Below are 21,430 nucleotides of genomic sequence, written 5' to 3' on the forward strand. Positions count from 1 at the left end.
CAGAGTTAAGCACTTCTTGTAGATGGTTCTAATATGAAGAGGAGGCTAGAAGAATAGCAGTTGAATGGTAAGAGAACAGAAAGAAGCAGTTGTGAGACTGGTAGAAAGATACCATTTTACATTATAGTATATAGTTCAATTTTATTTTATATTTTGGAATAGGTTAAAATTAAATAATATGTACAGGTGTATAGTGAAATGAGGCATTATTATTCTTTTCCCCCAACTATCCAGTTTTTCTCTAGACTACCAGTGGTATTTTTTCAGAGATATTTTGTGGATATATAAGGAAACATAATTTTTATCCCCTTGTTTACACAAATGATAGCACATTATACACACTGTTTTATTTGAGACTTGCTTCTATATGTTGGACAATTTTTCTGAATCAGTGCATGAAGCATTTTTTTTCATTTAATACATATCCTTCTATTGTATGGAGGCATAATTTCATTGTATGCATGCATGTTTCACTCAGTATTATACTAGTGACCACATATATTATTTGAGGCCTTTTGGTATTACAAACAATGGGTACCATATTTTCTAAGCATGACATTTAACATGTGTGTACCTATAGATAAATTCCCAGAAGTGGAATTGCATATGCAAAGGTAAATTGCTGCCAAGTTTTTCTTTATAGAGATTATATCAAGTTATGCTTCCAGGATGAATTTTGAGAAGACATCTTTCTCACATATTTATTTATTTATTTGATTTTTGGGCCAGACAAAGTGGTGCTTCAGGGCTTTCTCCCGGCACTACATTCAGGGATCACTCCTGATAGGACTTGGGGGACCATATGGGATGCCAGGGATTGAACCCAGATTGACCACATTTAAGACACATTTAATACCTGTTGTATTATCACTCCGGCTCCTTTCCATATCTTTACCTCTATTATGTGTTATGAAATTTTGACATATTAAGACCTCAAACCCATTTAACATGTTTATAAAATGGTGTCTTGGGGCCAGAGAGAGAGTAGAGGTTAAGGTGATTGCCTTACATTTGGTCAATCCTAGTTTCATCCCCCTGAACACTTCCAGGAGTGATCCCTATGCATAGAGCCAGGAGTAAGCCCTGAGAACCTCCAGGTTTGGCCCCCTAACAATTTTTTTTCTCATTTTATACAGTAGCAATTTAACCAGAGATTGTTTTTGTTAGAATCCTTGAAAAACTACACAGGGGTCTGTTCTCAGGCAGAATAACCCAATATTTCTAGAGAAGAAATACTCTTGGGAGCTAGTGTATAATTTCATGAAGTTTTCCTAACTCAAATCTCTGAATAGTTGCCCTGGTTTGTATAAACTGGCAAAGTACTGAGATACAACAATCTTGTGTTCTAACTATTATTTCTTTATGGTCAAGAAAGCACTGATGATGATAAAATCGTCCAGTACCATTGGGAAGAACTAAAGGGACCTCTGAGAGAAGAGAAGATTTCTGGAGATACACCCATATTAAAATTGAGCAAGCTCGTCCCTGGGAACTACACTTTCAGGTAAATTAGGACCCAGTCTTCTATATGCCATAGGCCAGGGCCAGAGAGATAGTATAGTGGTTAAGACACTTGCCTTCTATGCCACTACCCTGGGTTCAATCCCTAGCACCCTCTATTGTCTCCAGCACTTGGAGGTCTAATCCCTGAATTCAGAGCCAGGAGTAATCCCTTAGTACAGCCAAGTGTGGCTCTAAAATAAAACAAAACGAAAAAACCTCTAAAGGGGCCAGAGCAGTAGTCCAGTGGGGGAGGCGTTTGCCTTGCATGTGCCTGACCCAGGTTCACTCTCCAGCATATGGTCCCCCGAGCATGCAAAGAGTAATTCTTGAGTGCATGAGCCAGGAGTAACCCCTGTGCATCGCTGGGTATGACCCCAAAATGTAATAATAATAATAATAATAATAATTTTTATTTATTAAAAAACAAGTGTAACCCCTCAGCATCTCCGGGTATGGACCCCCCCAAAAAAAAAAAAAAAACGAAAAAACAAATATACCATAGGCCATTCCCCCAACTCTGGCACTCTTCCATCTCTACATTATTTTGGGCGAGGGGAGCCACAACAGTGTTTCATTTCCATGTACCACAACCAAGTATTTAGCTCCAGCAAGCACTACAACTTAAGTGTGTGAGCATTGTGGCCTGGTATGCTATCCCTGGCAGGCGCATGTGCAAGCCTTGCAGCCATGTGTTTGACCTCTCATGAGCACTGCAGCCAGAGATATACAAAGCCCAACTACCAGACTACTTACCCTAACAAGCTCATGTGCAAGCAATGCAGCCAGGTGTGCAACCCCCAAGAGCATCACACTTAAGTGTGTAGTCCCTGGTCATTGCAACAACACAAAAAAGGGAGGGTCTAGATTAAAATCTACCACAAAATGGGCCAGAGTGGTGGGTAGAGTGCTTGCTTTGCATGCAGCCAACTCAGATTAGATTCCCCGCATCCTGTATGATCCCCAAAACCTGATAAGGAGTTATCTCTGAGTGCAGAGCCAGGAGTAAGGCATGAGCACCACCAGGTATGACCTAAAAACAAAACACAAACAAAAAACTATCACCAAAAAATATATAAAGCCTGTGAAATGTATTTGTAAGTAAAAAGTCAGGACCGGTTTATTAATGAACAGAAACAACGGAGACATTCACTAAAGTAACTGGATTGATGGTCTGGGTGCAAAGGTATCAGCACTGACACAGCTCAGTGGTAGAGTAAACCCCTTGTATGTATGAGGCCTTGGGTTCAATTCCCAGCACCAAAAAAAAAAAAAAAATAACAAGACAAATAGAATTTTGGTGACTTGTTTGTCAAACTTACACATAAGCTAGCATGAGGCTGGGGGGGGGCAGGGGTATGGGCAGGAGCTATGTGCTCTCTACCTTCCCCTCAGTTTTGTTTCAAGTTGATAAAAAAAATGTACATGAGAAAATTTACTTCCGTACAAATATGTAGAAATGTTTATGGTGTACATAAAAGCTCTTCCTTCTGCATGGAAGAGCCTGGAAAGCTCCCTGTGAATATTCAATATGCCAAATACAGTAACAATAATAGATCTCATTCCCCTGACCCTGAAAAGAGCCTCCAGTCATTGGGAAAAACGAGTAAGGAGAGGCTGCTAAAATCTCAGAGCTGGGACGAAAGGAGATGTTACTGGCACCCGCTCAAGTAAATTGATGAACAGGATGACAGTGATACAGTGATACAACCTGTGATAACAGGGAACTGGAAAAAGGAGGGGAAAGTTCTGTGGGTTGCTCTTTTGTCTAATGTTTGCTTATTTGCAGTCTCTATGTCTGATGTTTCTGTGTTCTTCTAAAGACTATACCCAAATCCCTTAAATGTCATCAGTAAAAAAAAAGCAAAATTGTAGGATAATACCTCACAGATCACCTGGCTCTGTGGCAAGATTTGAACAAACTCCTTGTCTTTTCAATGCTTTTCCTCTTGTCAGAAAAATGGAAGGAGCCCAAACCAGCTTGCTTGCTTATGCTCACATTTTGAGGTGGCAAGAGAAGCTTTGGGCTGTTTAGCTAGAAGGCATAATTTAGGTAAAAATGTGCTATTATAAATGAACAATTTTTTCCTTTTTGCAAATCCTATTTCATACTGGCACAAACTGTGGAACTGTTGCGTAGGAGAATTCACTTGCATTTGCAGACTCGTCTTTCTGGAGCCAGCCCTCCTTGTCCATCCGAGAGGCTGTCTGCCCAGGATGTCCATTTGTGTGATCTGAGCCCAGCTGAGTCACAATCATGGTAGAGCCTCCTGCAGGCAGAGTGCTCTATTTACTGCAGCATCTTTGAACCCTCCAGGAATAGGGGCCAGAGATTATCTATTTTTAAGAGTTGGTTTCTGAGCTTTGGAGTCAGAGAGCTAGACTTGCAGCTGGTCTCACTCTAGCTGCAAGCAGGCCACTTAGTCTCTCAAAGCCTCCTGTAAGGTAAGATCGATGATACCTGCTCTGTGATTGTTCTAAAGATCATATCCAACAACTTTTGAAAAGGTTTTAGTATATAGCTACCAGCAGGCAGCAGAGCAACTATTGTAGGAGGTAAAATGCTGGGTACAGATCCCTTCTGACAACACTACTTTTATCCTTAATGAAAATTGGGTTAAAATGGGCGGCGGGGGGGGGGGGTAAGGTAGTTCAGGCAACTTACCTCTCTCTGCCTCCATCTCCTAATATATGTAAAGAGTAAAATGAGTGTAGTGCTTTAGAGAGCTGTTGTGAGGATTTAGATACAAAGTACCTGGAACGTCTCCTTAGTGTTGTCTTCCAGTATTAAAAAAAGAATAGGTAATACCAAGTAACCCAGCCACCTTGGTACTTCATCTTAGCCTTGATTTTCAGTTGTCACATGTTTATTTCTTTCCTGAAGCCCATCCCTGATTGTATGCTTCTTTTCTGTTTTGACAGCTTGACTGTTACAGACTCTAATGGAGCTACCAATTCCACAACTGCAAACCTGACAGTGAACAAAGCTGTGGATTACCCTCCTGTGGCCAATGCTGGTCCCATTCAAGTTATTACTCTGCCCCAAAACTCTATTACCCTCTTTGGGAACCAGAGCACTGATGATCATGGCATCAGCAGCTATGAATGGTCACTCAGCCCAAGCAGCAAAGGGAAAGTTGTGGAGATGCAGGTATATATAGTATATATAGTTTCCTTTTATCTTTGTAAATTTGTTTTCCTTCCCCTCACCAAGGACGCTGGACTGTGGGCAGACCAGAATCACCTCTGTACAGTTTTAGCATTAGGGATCAAGCTCATGGCCTCACATTTGACTCTTTGTAAACCACTGAACCATCTTCAGGGCCCTTTCTCATTGGGGACCCCTAAGTGCAAAGCCTTGAGGGTTCCCCTCCATGTTTGTGGGCATCTCTGGGGTTTGAATTCATGGCTTTGCACCTGATGGACAAGCACTTTAAGCCACAAAGCCATCTTCCGGTCACTGGAGGGAATAGTTTCTGTCCTTTTTCTGCCCAAGGAGTTAGAGCTGCTGGATCTGACCTCATATCCAAAGCCTTTTTTTTTTTTTGCCACTTTAATTTTAAAAACCGCCTTACCAGTGATTTACAATATTGTGGAATGTCAGTTTAGCATCACACCTCCACATCACCCATGTTCCAGTGCTGTTCACCATGTTTACCACCAAAACCTCTTGGCAGAGCAATAGGCTGGGGATGGTTGATTGTCTGCTTGGACTGATCATGGTAGCACTATCATTAGTCCCTTGGTACTACTACAAAAGTGTGCAGTCTCTTGGGGCTGGAGTGATAGTACAGCAGGTAAGGCCTTGCATGCCGCCAACCCAGGTTCGATCCCTAGCATCCCAGATGGGTTCTTCAGGTCCCCATGAGTGATCCCTAAGCAGAACCAGGAGTGAGCCTTGAGGACCCTTCCTCCCCGCAGAAAAGTACAACCTCCACTGCACTGTAGCCAAGTGTGTGTGAGCACTGCAAGCAAGAGTGTCATCTCTGATAAGTACTGAAACTTGTATGAGCACTGTCAGTGTGTGCAACCCCATTCATTGTAACAGAGATAAAGAGAACAAAAGACAGAAACAAAACAAAATTTCTGACTTCTCCATTCATTCCTCTTCATACTTGTTTTCTCATAGTTTTCATGAATCTAGTAGTTGCTTTTATTTCTCAATGGTTTGCTTTAGTTAATTCATACATATATATATATTTTTTAATTTTATTTATTTTTTAAGTTTTTGGGTCCCCCCAGTGGTCAGAGCTCACTCCTGGCTCTGCTCAGGGATTACTCCTGGTAGGGCTCAGGGCACTATATGTGATGTACGAGGGATTGAACCCAGGTTGGCCACATGCCTTACCCATTGTACTACTTATATCATATTTTACATATGAGTAAGACTATCTGGTAATTGTCTTTCACTACTTTATTTAACTTAACACCTCACAGTCTGTTTATTATGTCCCAAAAGGCATCATTTCATCTGTTTTAATGGCAGAGTAGTATTTCATTGAATCTGCATGTCAAAGCCTCTTTATTCATTCATCTGTTGATGAGTGATTAGGTTGATTACTTATTTGGGCTATTCTGAAGAATGCTACTGTGTTCAATCAGGTGCAAATATCCTTTGAAATCAGTGTTTTCATGTCCTTTATATAAATGCATAGAGGTTATATAGTTGGATCATGGAATTTCCATTATTATTTAAAAAGAATATCCATATGGGGCAGGAGAGATAGTACAGCAGGTAGGGCATTTGCCTTACATGCTGCCAACATGGATTCAATCCCTGGCACTTCATATGTACCTGGAACGCCGCCAGGAATAAGCCCTGACCAAAAAGCAAAGCAAACAACAAAAAGTTTTTTCTTTACATCTTGAAAAAATATGTTTGCAATCTTTTTGACATAGGCTGTTCTCACCAATATAAAGTAATGCCATATTTATTCTGGGTTTTGTTTGTTTGTTTTTTGGCCACAAACTTGGTAATGCTCAGGGCTTACTCACCTGTGCTCTCAGGGATCACTCCTAGTGGGGCTTAGGAGACCATATGGGTGCCTGGGACTGAACTCAGGGTTAGCCACATGCAAGGCAAGCATCCTGCCCTCTGTACTCTCTGGCCCCTTATTGTGGTTTTAATTTTCATATTCTTAGTAATAAAGCAATGTTGTGCATCTTTTTTTCATTTTGTTGTATGTCTTTCACTTGAAATGTCTGTTTAGGACTTTCTGTTGTTAATTACCCAAGTCAGATTTGTGCGTAGAACATTTATTTTCAAAGTATAGAAACTTAAGGACCTCTACACTAGCAAAAACTTTCATCTAAACTTTACTGGCCGGCTGGAGCGATAGCACAGCGGGTAGGGCGTTTGCCTTGCACTCGGCCAACCCAGGTTCGAATCCCAGCATCCCATATGGTCCCCTGAGCACCGCCAGTAGTAATTCCTAAGTGAAGAGCCAGGAGTAACCCCTGTGCATTGCCGGGTGTGACCCAAAAAGCAAATAATAATAATAATGATAATAAATAAAATAAAATGTTTATTGTGTAGGAGAACAACAGATGAGAAACTAGCTGTTTCAGATGACTCCAGAGTCAAACTGTTCAAAAGACATGGTGCAGGGCCTGGAGAAGTAGTACAGTGGGTAGGGGATTTGCCTCTCAAGTGGCCGATATGGGTTCAATCCCCAGCATCCCAGATGGTCCACTGTGCACTTCAGGAGTAATTTCTGAGTGCAGAGCCAGGAGTAACCCCTGAGCATTTTCAGGTGTGATCAAAAAAAGTAAAAAAAAAAAAAAGACATGGTGCAAATTTTAGTGAGTGCTGTTACAAGTTGCAAGTTGGAGTAGATTATGAGCATCTTATATTTGAGAAGATCTTTCACCAAGCACATGAAATATGTCAATAAAGAAAATCGACAGGGCTGTGACACACTGGAAAACTAAAGTCCTGACCAGTGCTGCTCCCCAGGTGTAGCTACTTCTTGCAACATGGTTCCAAAAAGCAAGAAATCTTACAGCTTTCCAAGAGAAGACAAATAGCCCAGTCTTTATGTGCAGTATTCCGTTAAGGCATTCCTTGGCAAAGTATCTGCAAACTGAGTTGAGCCCACAGACTACCAAGTTTTTGGTTCTGTTTTGATGTGGTTTGTTTGGGAGTATACCCAGCCATGCTCAGGAGCTACTTTTGGCTTGCTGCTCCAAGGACCATTCAGTGTCAGGAATTGAACCTAGTGACTCACACATAGAGTCATAATGACACACACATAGTGACTCACACTCACACTATCACTGAACCACATCCCTCACCCAGGCTCCCAGTTTTTACCCACACTACAAAGGAAAGTTCCTGCAATGGAAGTTTTCCCTAATTCATTTGTGCTGTTCCTTCTGATTCTCAAGTATATACTTACAGACTTTTTTTGGAAAGGGGGCATACCTGCAGTGCTCAGGGCTTATTCCTGACACTGTACTCAGGAAACATGGTGGTGCTTAGGAACCATTTGGGGTGCCAGGGATTGAGCCTGGGTTGGCCATGTGCAAGTACCCTACTTGCTGCTCCAGCCCTATATTTACAATTGGAAGCATGACTTAAAGCATACGTTCACCTCACTTTAAGTATTGCATTACATTTTTCTGTTGTTGCAGTACATACAGACTATTCAAATGAGCAGATGCATAGTGTTACATAAAACTCCCATATTTTACTCAGGTGGCTTGGTTAGAATCACTTTGTGACCTCACTAGGAAGAACACTGGGGTTTTTTTTTTGTGTGTTTTTTATTTTTCTTTTTGGGTCACACCTGGTGATGCACAGGGGTTACTCCTGGCTTTGCACTCAAGAATTACTCCTGGCGGTGCTCAGGGGACCATATGGGATGCTGGGAATTGAACCCAGGTCGGCTGCATGCAAGGCAAATGCCCTACCCCACTGTGCTATTGCTCCAGCCCCAAGAACAGTGTTTTAAAAATTAAATTATTACATGCTAATGGTCTTTCTGGTTTGGGTCTTAGATACTGATGTTGATTATATCATGATGTTGAATCTCTTATATTCCACTCCTTTGTAAGAGCTCTGACTTTATTTGAAACTGCTCCTGTGTAGATGAGGGCTGTTTTCCTCCTTATCAGTTTTTTTTTTTTAAATTTTTTTGAGGTTGTTTTTTATAATATTGTTCATGATTGTTTACGATACATATAGTTCCAATGCCACAACCCTTACCACTGTACCCTCCTATCTAGAAGGACTGCTTCCTTGAAGGTGAAGCTGTGCTACAGTGTTCCATTTTGCATTTGCTACTGTTGCGAAACTGAGAGTTAATGGTCTCAGTAACAGCTTAGGGCTAGAAAACTGGATAAACCGTTTCAAATTGAATAGGACTTGTTTTGTGATGTGATTCTGGGAGTCTGCTTTTTCATTTTTTCTGTATTTTGATATTTAGGGTGTTCGGACACCAACCCTACAGCTCTCTGCCATGCAAGAAGGAGACTACACTTACCAGCTCACAGTGACCGACACAATTGGACAGCAGGACACTGCCCAGGTGACTGTGATCGTGCAGCCTGGTGAGTTCCAAACTTCTGGCGCTGGTTCTCGTATTCACTTGAAGAAGAAAGTCTGAGCTCTGAGTTCTGAGCTGTGTGAGAGGAGAGCAGGAGGCACCAGTCTTGGTGCCCAAGGCAGCTCCTGTTGTCCTGGCAATTTCCCTTTTTCATGTTGCTCATGCTTTTCTCATACAGACAGGACTTCAGTTTATGCCCTCAACCTTGGCTAGTTATTGTACATTTATTTATTTACTATTTATTTTGGACTAGAGTGATAGCACAGTGGATAGGGCGGTTGCCTTGCACGCGACCGACCTGGGTTCAATTCCTCTGTCCCTCTCGGAGAGCCCGGCAAGCTACCGAGAGTATCCCGCCCGCACGGCAGAGCCTGGCAAGCTACGTGTGGTGTATTCAATATGCCAAAAACAGTAACAAAAAGTCTCACAATGGAGATGTTACTGGTGCCCGCTCGAGCAAATCGATGAACAACGGGACGACAGTGCTACAGTGCTACTGTTTATTTTGGGCTTTCAGACTGCACCAAACGGTGCTTAGGGCTTACTTTTGGGATGAAACCCAGGCTGGTCACCTGCAGGGTCAGCTCCTTAGCCCCTGTACAATCTTTCTGGCTCTAGTTATTGTACCTTTAGGAGGACCCTGCCTTCCCAAGTAGAGTTTGAAGTCTACTTATACAGGAAAGTGCTACCTTATTACTCAACCTCTTTCCTTTGAACTTCTGTAGCTTTGTATTTTAAATTTAGCCTGGCATAGCCTCTAGATATTCTGCCATGCCCTTTCATAATTGTTTAATATATTTCAGTCTTGTTTTCATTGTGTTCCTTTTCACCATACTCATTTCTCACAGTATCTGATGTTTCTATGTGTAGAGAGGCAGAGTCTTCATGGCTTCTAGAAGATATGTCTCAGTTGGTTCCTCTCTTCTCCCATTTGAAGTGCCTGCTTCTGATCTCCAAGTCTCTGTCTTCTAGAAAACAACAAACCTCCTCAGGCAGATGCAGGGCCAGATAAGGAGCTGACCCTTCCTGTGGATAGTACAACCCTGGATGGCAGCAAAAGCACAGACGATCAGAAAATTTCCTCATATCTTTGGGAAAAAACACAGTGAGTATTGGAACAAAACTTTCACATATACAAAGGCTCAGATCTTTGACAAGCAAGGTTTTACTTGCTTTTTAAGGGCTTACTCATTTGTATGGGCTTATCCAAGGCGGGGGGAAGGGGTTGACTGAGAAAGAAATATTTGTAATCCCAAACTTCCACTCAAAGAAAATAATATAAAATAATTATTTTGTACAGAATAAAGAATGCTCACTATCAGTTAATCCCCAGATAGTACTTTGTGGTTCTGGTGCTTTTATAGGTACAATCCATTCGCTAAAATGCATAGTTTAATTACACTTGAGAGGCAAGATGGAAGGGGTAATGGAGCAGAAAAATACTTCTGCTCAAATTTAACTGGATATAGCTGGCAGGGAGGATGAGGCAGAACAGCTATTAAGGAGAGCTGAAAATTCATCTACAAAATGAAAGCATTACTCTGTTATTGTGTCCTTGAAGATATTATTTACCAATTAGATTAGCCAAAGGCTAAAGGCAGTAACCAGAATAATCCTGATTAAACTGAAGTTACCTAATCAAACCACTCTTGGTTATCATAGTTTCTTTCAGCTCTTTCACCTTAAATAATAGGAAATGGGTCTTAAGTTATATGCAGGATATTATAGGAAGCAAAGAATTCCAAGGAAGAGTTAAAAACTTTTCTCTCTTCCAAGGTAGTGGCTATTTGACAGACAGTTTTGGTTTTGGTTTTCTTACTAACACATTAGTGACAGCTGGGAACGATAATAATTTGAATTTAAAAACCACCTTGACTAACAGTTGGTTAGTTGGATTCTAGAAATTATTTCCTTCAGCCCTTGTTTCTCTCTTTTGGAGAACCATTATTTCTCGACTTGGTGTCTTTTAATTACAATTGTTGATTGACGATACAGCTAATAAACATTTTGGTTAAGATTTACTAATGTTGGGACTGGAGCGATAGCACAGCGGGTAGGGCGTTTGCCTTGCACGCGGCCGACCGGGGTTCGATTCCCAGCATCCCATATGGTCCCTCAAGCACCACCAGGAGTAATTCCTGAGTGTATGATCCAGGAGTAACCCCTGTGCATTGCTGGGTGTGACCCAAAATGCAAAAATAAATAAATAAATAACATTTAAAAAAATTATTAATGTTCAGAGCAGAAAGAATGCTTAGCATAGCTTTATGGTGGAGAATCTGTTTAAGGAGGGGTTATGAGGGTCAGAGGCTATGATTAACCCACAAAACAAAGCAAAGCCCAGAAGTTTGCCAGTTTCTCTGTTTGTCCTATATGTTTAAGGGAGTATCAGGCTGTCTCATGTTCAGCCTGTGCAAGAGGTCCCTCCTCTGCCGTGTGACTCCCAAGAGAGAAACAAAAGTATAAGGTGTCCCGGGTCTTCTGCGGCCCCTATTTAGAAGCAAGAGGGAATTTTGCTTCTAGAGCCACTAAGAAGCATGTGATTTTACAACAGCTAATTAGAGAGAGAAAACAGAAGGGAATGCCTTGCCACAGTGGCAGGGTGGGGTGGGGGGGAGATGGGATTGGGGAGGGTGGGAGGGACACTGGGTTTACGGGTGGTGGAGAATGGGCACTGGTGAAGGGATGGGTTCCCGAACTTTGTATGAGGGAAGTATAAGCACAAAAGTGTATAAATCTGTAACTGTACCCTCACGGTGATTCTCTAGTTAAAAATAAATAAATTAAAAAAAAATTAAAATTAAATTAAAAATTTAAAAAAAAAAAAAAAAAGAAGCATGTGATTTTACCCCGAGAGCAGTCTTGGCCTATTTCCTTTTCTTGATTTTTTGTATCAGAAGGGATTTTGGCATATGGTTAAGAACTGCATTTTTCTTCTTTGTTGGCAAGAGCAGAGCCAACTACTGGGCCAGAAATGCTTTTCAGAAGTTTCTCTCTTGAATCACTCTTTTTATCAGTGACCTGCTCAGAGTACTTGCTTCCTTTTAAAGCTGGAACAGAAACGAGTTCAAATGTTCTAGAAACTCACATAAAGGATAAGGCTAGATGTTTTTGAAAGCCGGTGAATGGAATTTTCTGACCAGCAGGTAGCCTGTATTTTTGAGCCCAAATGACATTCTGTATAAACGAAATATTTTTAAACATGTCCTCTCAAGGTCTGGGAAACAATAGTTCTTAGCACAGGCAATTATTGCTTCTCCTGCTGAGTCAGGGATAGGAGAGCAGCAGACAGGTACAACTCCACCCTCTGCTTTCTCTCTTTGTCCAGAGGACCCGATGGGGTGCAACTCAAGAATGCTAATAGCAGCATTGCCACCGTGACCGGGCTGCAAGTGGGAACCTACGTGTTCACCTTGACTGTCAGAGATGAGAGGAATCTGCAAAGTCAGAGCTCTGTGAATGTCATTGTTAAAGAAGGTACCAGTGGCTTTCTGCTATGGGTGGGTGCAGCAGCCACTTTGGGTCAGATTACTGTCAAATGTACACCCCCCCCCTTGGCTTCAAAAACGAATTGAAGACCAAGGGTGGTGAAAAGGTTGGGGTTGAAGGCAGTTGTTATTTTAGCTTTGCCTCTGTACTGCAAAGACTTGGGGTTTCTGTGACTCTATCACTAGCTACAGCGACACCTGCTGCTAGATTTTAGAATGACGATCCTGCCTGTAGCTTCCTACACTTCGGAGCTTGCAAACTAGGCCAGCGTGAAGCAAGAAATGATTGGCATTGCTCTGGTTGTAGGCATGGTGGTCAGTGATGGACTTGAGAGAGGCCTTATAGTAGGAAAAACCATCCACTCTGCAGATGACAAATACATATAGTACATTCAATAAATACTGGGCGCACATCTTAGTAAACAAAGCTGCAAGGCTAGGCTCAGGATGGAAGAGGGTCCTCCCTCCTTCTTCTCTATTAAAAAAGTAAAGAAGAAAAAAAGCCATTTAGATAATATGTTAACTAGTTTTTTAATTAATAGGAGGTGCCTTCCAAACAGTGCTCGGGGAATTCAGAAACCATTCCTGGCAATCCTTGGATAACTGAGCCAGATAGTTCAATTCCAGACATGATGTGGTGCTATTCAGGCCCAATGGTGGTTGGGGGGGCCACTAAGTGTTTCACTGGCCACCAGTGGCCACCTGGTGTTTCTCAGTGGCATTGAGGGCTATACCAAATTATGCTGGGGATCAGGCAGTGCTGGGCTTGAACTTGAGTCTTTGCACATGCAAAATGCTTCTGGCTCCAGAGTTATCTCCCAGACCCCTAAACTTATGTTTAAAGAGAATTTGTGATATCAAATGGATGAAACCAATGCTAAAATTTTAAACACTTCGATTTTGAAAGCCTTTGTATCTATCTAATCTACCCATCTTTGTATGTATCGTGTATATGATATTGGATATCAAAAAATGTTGAAATATGTATATATGACAACAATAATTCTACAATTATAATTAAGCCTTTTTTTGCAATCATATATGCTTCCAAAGCAGAGAAATGAATTTCTTTTGGGAGGTTGCTGTGAGTATAGAGAAGGAAACAAAACTTCTCTCTATTGTACATTGTGTCAGGAGAACATATCCTCAGGACCTGCACAGAGTAGATTTGAACCTCTGTACTCTTAGCTGCTGGTGTGGATAGGCACTTAAAACTCTGCTCTTTTTTTGATAGTGGGGGGAGACGGTGTCAGGCTGTAGGGCTTCACATATACCAGGCATGTGCTCCATAACTGAGCCACATCCATGGCCCCTACAGTGCTTTTGATGTTTAATTTCTCCATAAGCATCATGAAGAAACATTTCTTTTCCAGAATGTTACTTTATTTAAATGATGTCTCTTTGGATAGAAATAAACAAGCCACCTATAGCCAGGATAACGGGGAATGTGGTGATTACCTTGCCTACGGACACAGCGGAACTGGATGGCTCCAAGTCCTCAGATGACAAGGGAATCATCAGCTACCTCTGGACTCGAGACGAAGGGAGCCCAGCAGCAGGGGTGAGTGTGCCAGGAGCTGCACAGGGTCAGCACAGGGTGATTAGATGGGGAGTAGTGGGGGAGCCAGAAATTCCACTCTGTTTTCTATTCATGGTCCCATATCCTGGATTATCCTCTAAAATTCAGATGAGTTCAGTGTCTTGCTAAGGACACTCTACAATCCAGTGTTTCTTCTAATCCCAGCAGCTGTGACTATTCACAGCCAAACTGCCCAGAGATGAGGCTGTCCAGCCAGAGGGGGCAGAAGTGTGAGGGAAGCAGCAACTGACTGTGGAAGGAGTGTGGTTTGTTTCTGCAGCATAGACAGCCATGTTGTTCAATCCCACAGGAAGTGCTGAATCGCTCTGACCACCACCCGATCCTCTTCCTTTCCAACCTGGTTGAGGGAACCTACACATTTCACCTGAAGGTGACTGATGCAAAGGGTGAGAGTGACACAGACCGGACCACGGTGGAGGTGAAGCCTGGTGAGTTCATTTACCTGAGTGGAATTACTGGAGCAGCTAAGCAAGGGCCTTAGTGCTCGCCTCCCTTTCCTTCCACATAGACAGAGCCAAATAGCATGTTTAGTTTTAAAACACAATTTCAAAACCCCATGCTGAAAAATCCTTGGAGACTGTCTATTCTTAACAGTGCCTGTCCTGTCCCCACTGGAATAGAGACCTCCCCCGGTCACCTCAGAAGGAGAAGCAGACTTCGAGGGCAAGGCTTGATCAGCGTCACACAGCACTTGTGTCAGAGCCAGGCCTTTGTGGCCCTACGCCAGCACTTTCTCTGTTCCATGTGACTAATGAGACAGACTCAGGGTGTTTTGGGAATCTGAGCACTGGATTAACTTGAGTCATTATGTCTCATCAGCACCCAGATGCAGAAAACACTTTCTTTTTATACGTTGAGCCTCAGGCTTTATCTGAAAATCTATGGAAAGTTAATTAAACTGGTGTCCTTTACATTTTGTAGGTTTGCAGAAGTAAAATTTCCTTCTGATATAGCACTGTTTTTATTTTGCTTTGAGGCTAATTTGGTATTAGGAGGAAGGGTATGGGTGTGGGGTGAATCTTTATAAATTCTTAAGCATCTGATTAACTTTAAGCCACTCTTTGTTATCTGACTTACCTATGGATGTCTTAGATGGGAAGGGATCTTGGCAGTTCTTCCAGTCCTTGTCCTACTTCTATGAAGGACGGCAGCCAAGATGCTCTACAGCCTCTTCTGTGTTTAAAATCAGATCACAGATAGTCTGCTAATTATGTAAATTATACATCAGACCAGGAGAATGGTGCATCCAAGTGTGTGAATTAGATATTCTGAATAATCACTTTTAATTTTCAAGTGTGGGAAAGATATATTTAAAAGTAAAGCAGTGGTCTCGGAGTTAGTGTTGTAATTATGCAGCTGTGATATTGCTCTAAGGAAATCCTTGTTTCTTGGCTGCCTGATTTTCTTTTGTGTTTACTGTTTGCAAATCTGTAAGGCAGATACATGCCTAATATTGCTAAGATTGTTGAGAGAGACATTTTCTCTCGTACTATTATAAAATCAGATATGGCTCAGATAGCTGACCTGGACCATTCAGCAAATCCAGTTGGACAAAGACTTCTTTTTTCAGAGCGCCATACCGTCGGTATTCAGAGGCTGCTCCCAGTGCGTGCTTTGGAGGTCAGCGGTCCTCTAGCAGTGCTTAGGGAACCATGCAGGGCCAGGATCAAGCCTGGGCCTCCAGGGATAGCACAGCAGGCAGGGCACTTGCCTGGCATGGGACAAACCAAATTGGATCCCCGGAATCCCATATGGTCCCCTGAAGACTGCCAAGAATGATTTTTGAGTGCAGAGTCAGGAGTAATCTTGAGCACTGACGGTGTGTGGCCCAAAAAACAAACAGCACTCAAACCACCTTGAGCCTGCCATATGCAAAGCCTCTGCACTAGCTTTGCAGAGCTATTTCCCTGACCACCTAGAGAGAAGCTTTTAAAAAAAACCTTGAAATGTTTCTCATTTATCTCCTAATTTCTTCTCCTAATTCACCTTTCTTCCCCACTTTAGCCCAATCCCCAGCATATGTGGTAATTTTCAGGTTGCTATTGAAACCCAGAGTTCAAGCATTCAAGCCATTTCCATATTGTATTAGCAGGAGTTAAGCATTGTCCCTTTCCTTTTGAAAGGAGTCGGTGCATTTCTGAATGCTCTCACTCCTTACTCTCCTGTGCCAGAGTAAACACACAGCAGCAGGTCTGTAACTCTCCTACTTCTAAAGCCATGACTGATCCACATGCTTTCCAGATCCCAGGAAAAACAACCTGGTGGAGATCATCTTGGATGTCAACGTCAGCCAGCTAACTGAGAGGCTGAAGGGGATGTTCATCCGCCAGATTGGGGTCCTCCTGGGGGTGCTGGATTCCGACATCATTGTGCAAAAGATTCAGCCGTACACGGAGCAGAGGTAGCTGGGCAATGAATGGGGGGAGAAAAGGAAAGATCAAGGGCCTCTTGGGCTTCTCTATTTAGCTGAGAAATAGTGTGGGTGAGTAGAGAAGGGTGGCCTCTCTCACTCGGAACCACTCATGTATCATTTATATGATGAACTTTTCTCTTCTAGCATAGGTAAAACGTGCTCTGCTCTAGACACTATCGCCAGGGTACTGGATCCAGGGCAGAGGACAACTGTTTTTGAAGGTCTTAGGGTACCAGGGGAGACAATCAAGTACACATTTAACATCAGTACAGTGTATTGGACAGAATGTTTGCAACAATGAAAACAGAGGCAGTGGTATTTTTTACAAGAATTGGGCCAGGGATAGCCCTAGGATTTTCCAGCAGTAAAAACAACTGCGGGTATTTTTTGGGTTTTTTTGGTAAGTTCCAAATCGGAAACCAGCATGAATAGCCATCTTAAGGTATGAAAGTAAAGGGATGGGTTCTCGAACATTGTATGAGGGAAACACAAGCATGAAAATATGTAAATCTGTAACTGTACCCTCATGGTGACTCACTATTTAAAAAAATTAATTAATTTAAAAAAAAAGAGAGTAAAGGGTTTTCTTTTTAAAAATTTTTTATTAGAGAATCACTGTGTTGTACAGTTACAAACTTAGGAACTTTTGTGTTTGCATGTCACTCATACAGTGATTGTTTACCCATCCCTCCACCAGTGCCCATTCACCTCCACCAATGATCCCAGTATCCCTCTCACCACCCCCACCCCATCCCCCACCACCCCATCTCGCCTCTGCAGCAGGGCATTCCAGTAAAGGGTTTTCTTTTTTTTTTTTTTTTTTTTTTTTTGCTTTTTGGGTCACACCTGGCGATGCACAGGGGTTACTCCTGGCTCTGCACTCAGGAATTACTCCTGGCGGTGCTCAGGGGACCATATGGGATGCTGGGAATTGAACCCGGGTCGGCCGCGTGCAAGGCAAACGCCCTACCCGCTGTGCTATTGCTCCAGCCCCAGTAAAGGGTTTTCTTGGGAAAACATTAAGTAGCTCAGTGATGGAGCGCATGCTTAGTATGTGTAGATCTCTGGTCCAGTCCCTGCTACAGCACAGCCCTGAGCCCTGCAGGGGCTGAGCACGGAACTCTCAAACCCACCCCACCAAGCCATCTTCACTTGGAGTGCCCCACCCCACCATCTGCTGGGTGTGACCCCTATTTTAAATAAAAGTAATTTGTTTTACTATTATTATTATTATTATTATTATTTTTTGGAGGGGCGCATATCCAACAATCTCCAGGAGCTACTCTGGCAAGTTGCTCAGGAGACCATGCAGAGCAGAGATTGAAACTCAGGGTCTCCTGCATGCAAAGTTGTGCTTTAGCCCTTTGAGCTACTTTTCCCAGCTCTAAGTCATTTGGTTCAGAGTTTATTAGGCACTTGGACACTGTTAAAGATAAGACTGGCTGTGTATATGAAGAGCAAGCCAAGGAGTAGAGATTTTATAGTTTAGACAGAAGAAAATTCAAGTTAGCTTATTTTATGTATGTAAGGTTTTTTGTTTTGATTTGGTTTGGTTTTTTTGGAGGCCACATCTGACAGTGTTCAGGGGTTACTCCTGGCTCTGCACTCAGTGTTGAGCTTAAAGGACCGTATAGAATGCTGGGGATCGAATCCCAGATCAGTAACATGCAAAGCAACTGCCTTTTCCACTGTACCCCAACACGTGTGAAGTTTTTTTGTTTGTTTTTGTATTCATTCAGGAGATGCCAGGGATGAAACCCTGGGCCTCACACATACAAGGAAATCACTGTACCACTGAGCTACATCCATGGCCCTTGTTTGTTTTTATTCATTTTTGTTTGTCTTTTGGACCACATCTGGCTGTGCTCAGGGCTTCCTCCTGGCTCTGAGCTCAGAAACCACTCCTGGTGGATTCAGGGTACCATATGGGGTTTTCAGGGATTGAACCCAGGTTGGCTGCATGCAAAGTTAACACCCTCTCTGCTGATGTAGCACTCCAGTCTCCTTTGTTTTTAAAACAAGGAAAATATATATATATATATATATTTTATGGAATAAATGGAGATCTGTCATGTGGAGACTGAATCAAAGTATGGAGTAATCCGAGAGACTAGTTGGAAGATTTTGGACTAGAACAGTAGAAAGTGAACCTGAATTGAGGGAGTAGTGATTAAAAATAGCAGAAGAGGAAAAGAAATTATGAGAAATTTAGCAGTAAATTGGTAGAACTTGACAACATTCTGACTTTTTTTTTTTTTTTTGCCACACAGTGGTGCTCAGGAGTAATTCCTGGCTCTGCATCCAGTAATTATTCCTGGCAGTGCTCTGGGGGATCATATGGGATGACGGATCTAACCAGGGTTTGCTGCATGCAAGGCAAGTGCCCTACCGGTACTATTGCTCCGGCCCCATTGATGATGTTTTGGGAAGGAAAGTTTGTGCCTCATTAGAGAGGCTCTTGTTTGGATCTCTGGCTAGATGGTGAATGCTGTTACTAAGATCAGGGATAGAGAAGGAACCAGCTTTAGAGAAAAGATAATTAGTTCTATTTGGACTATTGGTGTATCATGATTTACCTATGGATATGTTTCTTTAGATAAAAGCAAGTGAAGGGCTGGAGCGATAGCTCAGAGGGTAGGGCATTTGCCTTGCACACGGCCGACCCGGGTTCGATTCCCAGCATCCCATATGGTCCCCTGAGCACTGCCAGGAGTAATTCCTGAGTGCAGAGCCAGGAGTAGCCCCTGAGCATCACTGGGTGTGACCCCCCCCCCCCGCAAAAAAAAGCAAGTGAAAGCCAAAATTTGAGGTGTAAGGAAGAGCCACACATGGGGAGTTCTGCGCTTATGGGTGCAGGGGACAGATGAATCATAATTAGGGGAGTGTCAAGAAAGTTGAGGAGAGAATATTCTGGAAAACGCCAATATTTAAGAAGGAGCCAAAGAAAGAAAAGGCCTGCAACTAAGAAACAGTGACCAGAGAGGTGGGAGGAAACCCAGGTGCGAGCTGAAAGGTAAGGGAAGAGAAGGCAGCAGGGGCTCCCATGGGATTCAGATGCAAAACAGCCCTTGGATTTGTGGTCAGCACATGGTCAGGACTGTCCTGAGCATGTGACTAGATATTGGAGGCAGAGGACAATTTCTTGGTTTGGTTTGAAGAAACAAAGATGGCAAGTGTGATCCCTCTTTGGAGAAGTGAGTGCTGAAAATTAGTAAGGGAAATAAGATTGAAAGAACACCTTCCAAAGAAAAGAATTCCTTTGGTATTTTTACAGTCTGAGAGAAAGGTGCAGAAGAGAAATAAATGGCAGGGCTGGGGAGATGGAAGTTATAGATGGAAGTTGGCCTAGTGAACTGATCGTCAGCAGCGCAGAGACACGTGCTTGCTGGGAGATGAAAGAAGGCAATGCTATGAGGGGTGAATTTCGGGTGAGGAGGATAAAATTTGAGAGCATCGATACCTATGGTCTTATGTTTTGTCTCTGGAACTGAAGGCAAGGCTGTCAGTTTTAAGAAGGTAGGAGTGGGGTGGGCAGAGAAGGAGCGTGGGAAAGGCCGAGAAATGCAGCTGCAGAAAAGCTGACTTTGAGCAATGGTGGGGATGCAAGGCAAGTGCCTTACCCACTGCACTCTCTCGAGACCTAGAACATTTTTTTAATGTTCTCCCAGCAGCTTAAGAATAGAAATATGGAAATGGGCAGCTGAGATAGATCTGGCTGGTGGAGTTGGCTGGAGGGAAGCAGTGGAAAGAGCAAGAGTGCTCCTAAGAGCAGTGCAGAGACTTGCACTCTGTTCCCACTGTGTCTTGAGCATGAGGAAGAAAGAAGCATCATGTTGTCCCTGGGTTTCTGGTTGGCCCTGAATTGATGTATTGGGAAATACTAGAGGAGGCAAGGCCTGGGGGGAGGTGGTTCCATAGTTATGGCGGGAGAGCAGGAGGTTGTAGATCAAACAGAGCTGACTTCTGGGCCCTGTTCCATTAGTATTAAATACGTCAATGGAAAAGTCACTCACCTCTGAACCTGTTTTGTCACTTGTAAAAATACCAGTACCTATATTACAGAATTGTTATCAAGAGTTAAATAAGATACCATTTGTATACATCATGGCATATTAGCATGTGTGCTCACTGATTTTTTTTTTAATTACTGTAACTTATTTTGAGACATTTGGATTTGAGATGTCATTGAAGATTAGGGGTAGATGTTCTAGCAAGCATATGCAGGTATAGATTTGGTCACTTGGGAGAGATGGTTGGTAGAGATGATAAAGATTTCAGGGTTGGGGCTGGAGTGATAGCACAGCAGGTAGGGCGTTTGCCTTGCACGAGGCCGACCCGGGTTCGATTCCCAACATCCCATATGGTCCCCTTAGCACCACCAGGGGTAATTCCTGAGTGCAGAGCCAGGAGTGACCCCTGTGCATCGCCGGGTGTGACCCAAAAAGCAAAATATATATATATACATATATATATATATATGTATAAGATTTCAGGGTTAATGAAACAAATTGAAACTATTCAGATAGAGAAAAAAATTGAAGCCATTAGCATGTTTTAGGTAACTGGAAAAAATAATGGAAAATGGACCACAAATATTTTATGTTAAAGATTTCTGATTTGGGGATTTATAGGACTGCATTGTTAGCCTCACTGTGCAGCAGACTTTTATAAAGCCTCAGATGAAGACGTTTCCCAAACTTTATACCATGCCCAGCTTAAAAAAGTGATGTTGTCTATACCTTACTTTGGGGTAAACAGACAAAGGCATTTATATTGAAAACTAAATGATCCAGAATGTCACAGTGCCCAGATCTACCCAGATGTTTGTGTGTCTAAGAGGACCAGTATCTTGTTTTGGTTTTTTGTTTTTGGATCACACTCA

General features: G+C 42.6%; 1 protein-coding gene across 3 annotated transcripts in view; it reads left to right on the plus strand.

Moving 5' to 3' along the window:
- KIAA0319L (KIAA0319 like) overlaps window positions 1-21,430 on the plus strand; it is a 123,284-nt gene that overhangs the window by 95,031 nt on the left and 6,823 nt on the right. For all 3 annotated transcript variants that reach the window (XM_055137493.1, XM_055137494.1, XM_055137495.1), the window contains 8 exons: window positions 1,372-1,504; window positions 4,423-4,651; window positions 8,928-9,051; window positions 10,020-10,152; window positions 12,376-12,524; window positions 13,945-14,096; window positions 14,425-14,563; window positions 16,377-16,536. In XM_055137493.1, coding sequence (XP_054993468.1) covers window positions 1,372-1,504; window positions 4,423-4,651; window positions 8,928-9,051; window positions 10,020-10,152; window positions 12,376-12,524; window positions 13,945-14,096; window positions 14,425-14,563; window positions 16,377-16,536 — 1,219 coding nt within the window. The remainder of the gene's footprint in view (window positions 1-1,371; window positions 1,505-4,422; window positions 4,652-8,927; window positions 9,052-10,019; window positions 10,153-12,375; window positions 12,525-13,944; window positions 14,097-14,424; window positions 14,564-16,376; window positions 16,537-21,430) is intronic.

This window comes from Sorex araneus, chromosome 5 (genome assembly GCF_027595985.1).
Source record: "Sorex araneus isolate mSorAra2 chromosome 5, mSorAra2.pri, whole genome shotgun sequence".
Classification (NCBI taxonomy): Eukaryota; Metazoa; Chordata; class Mammalia; order Eulipotyphla; family Soricidae; genus Sorex; species Sorex araneus.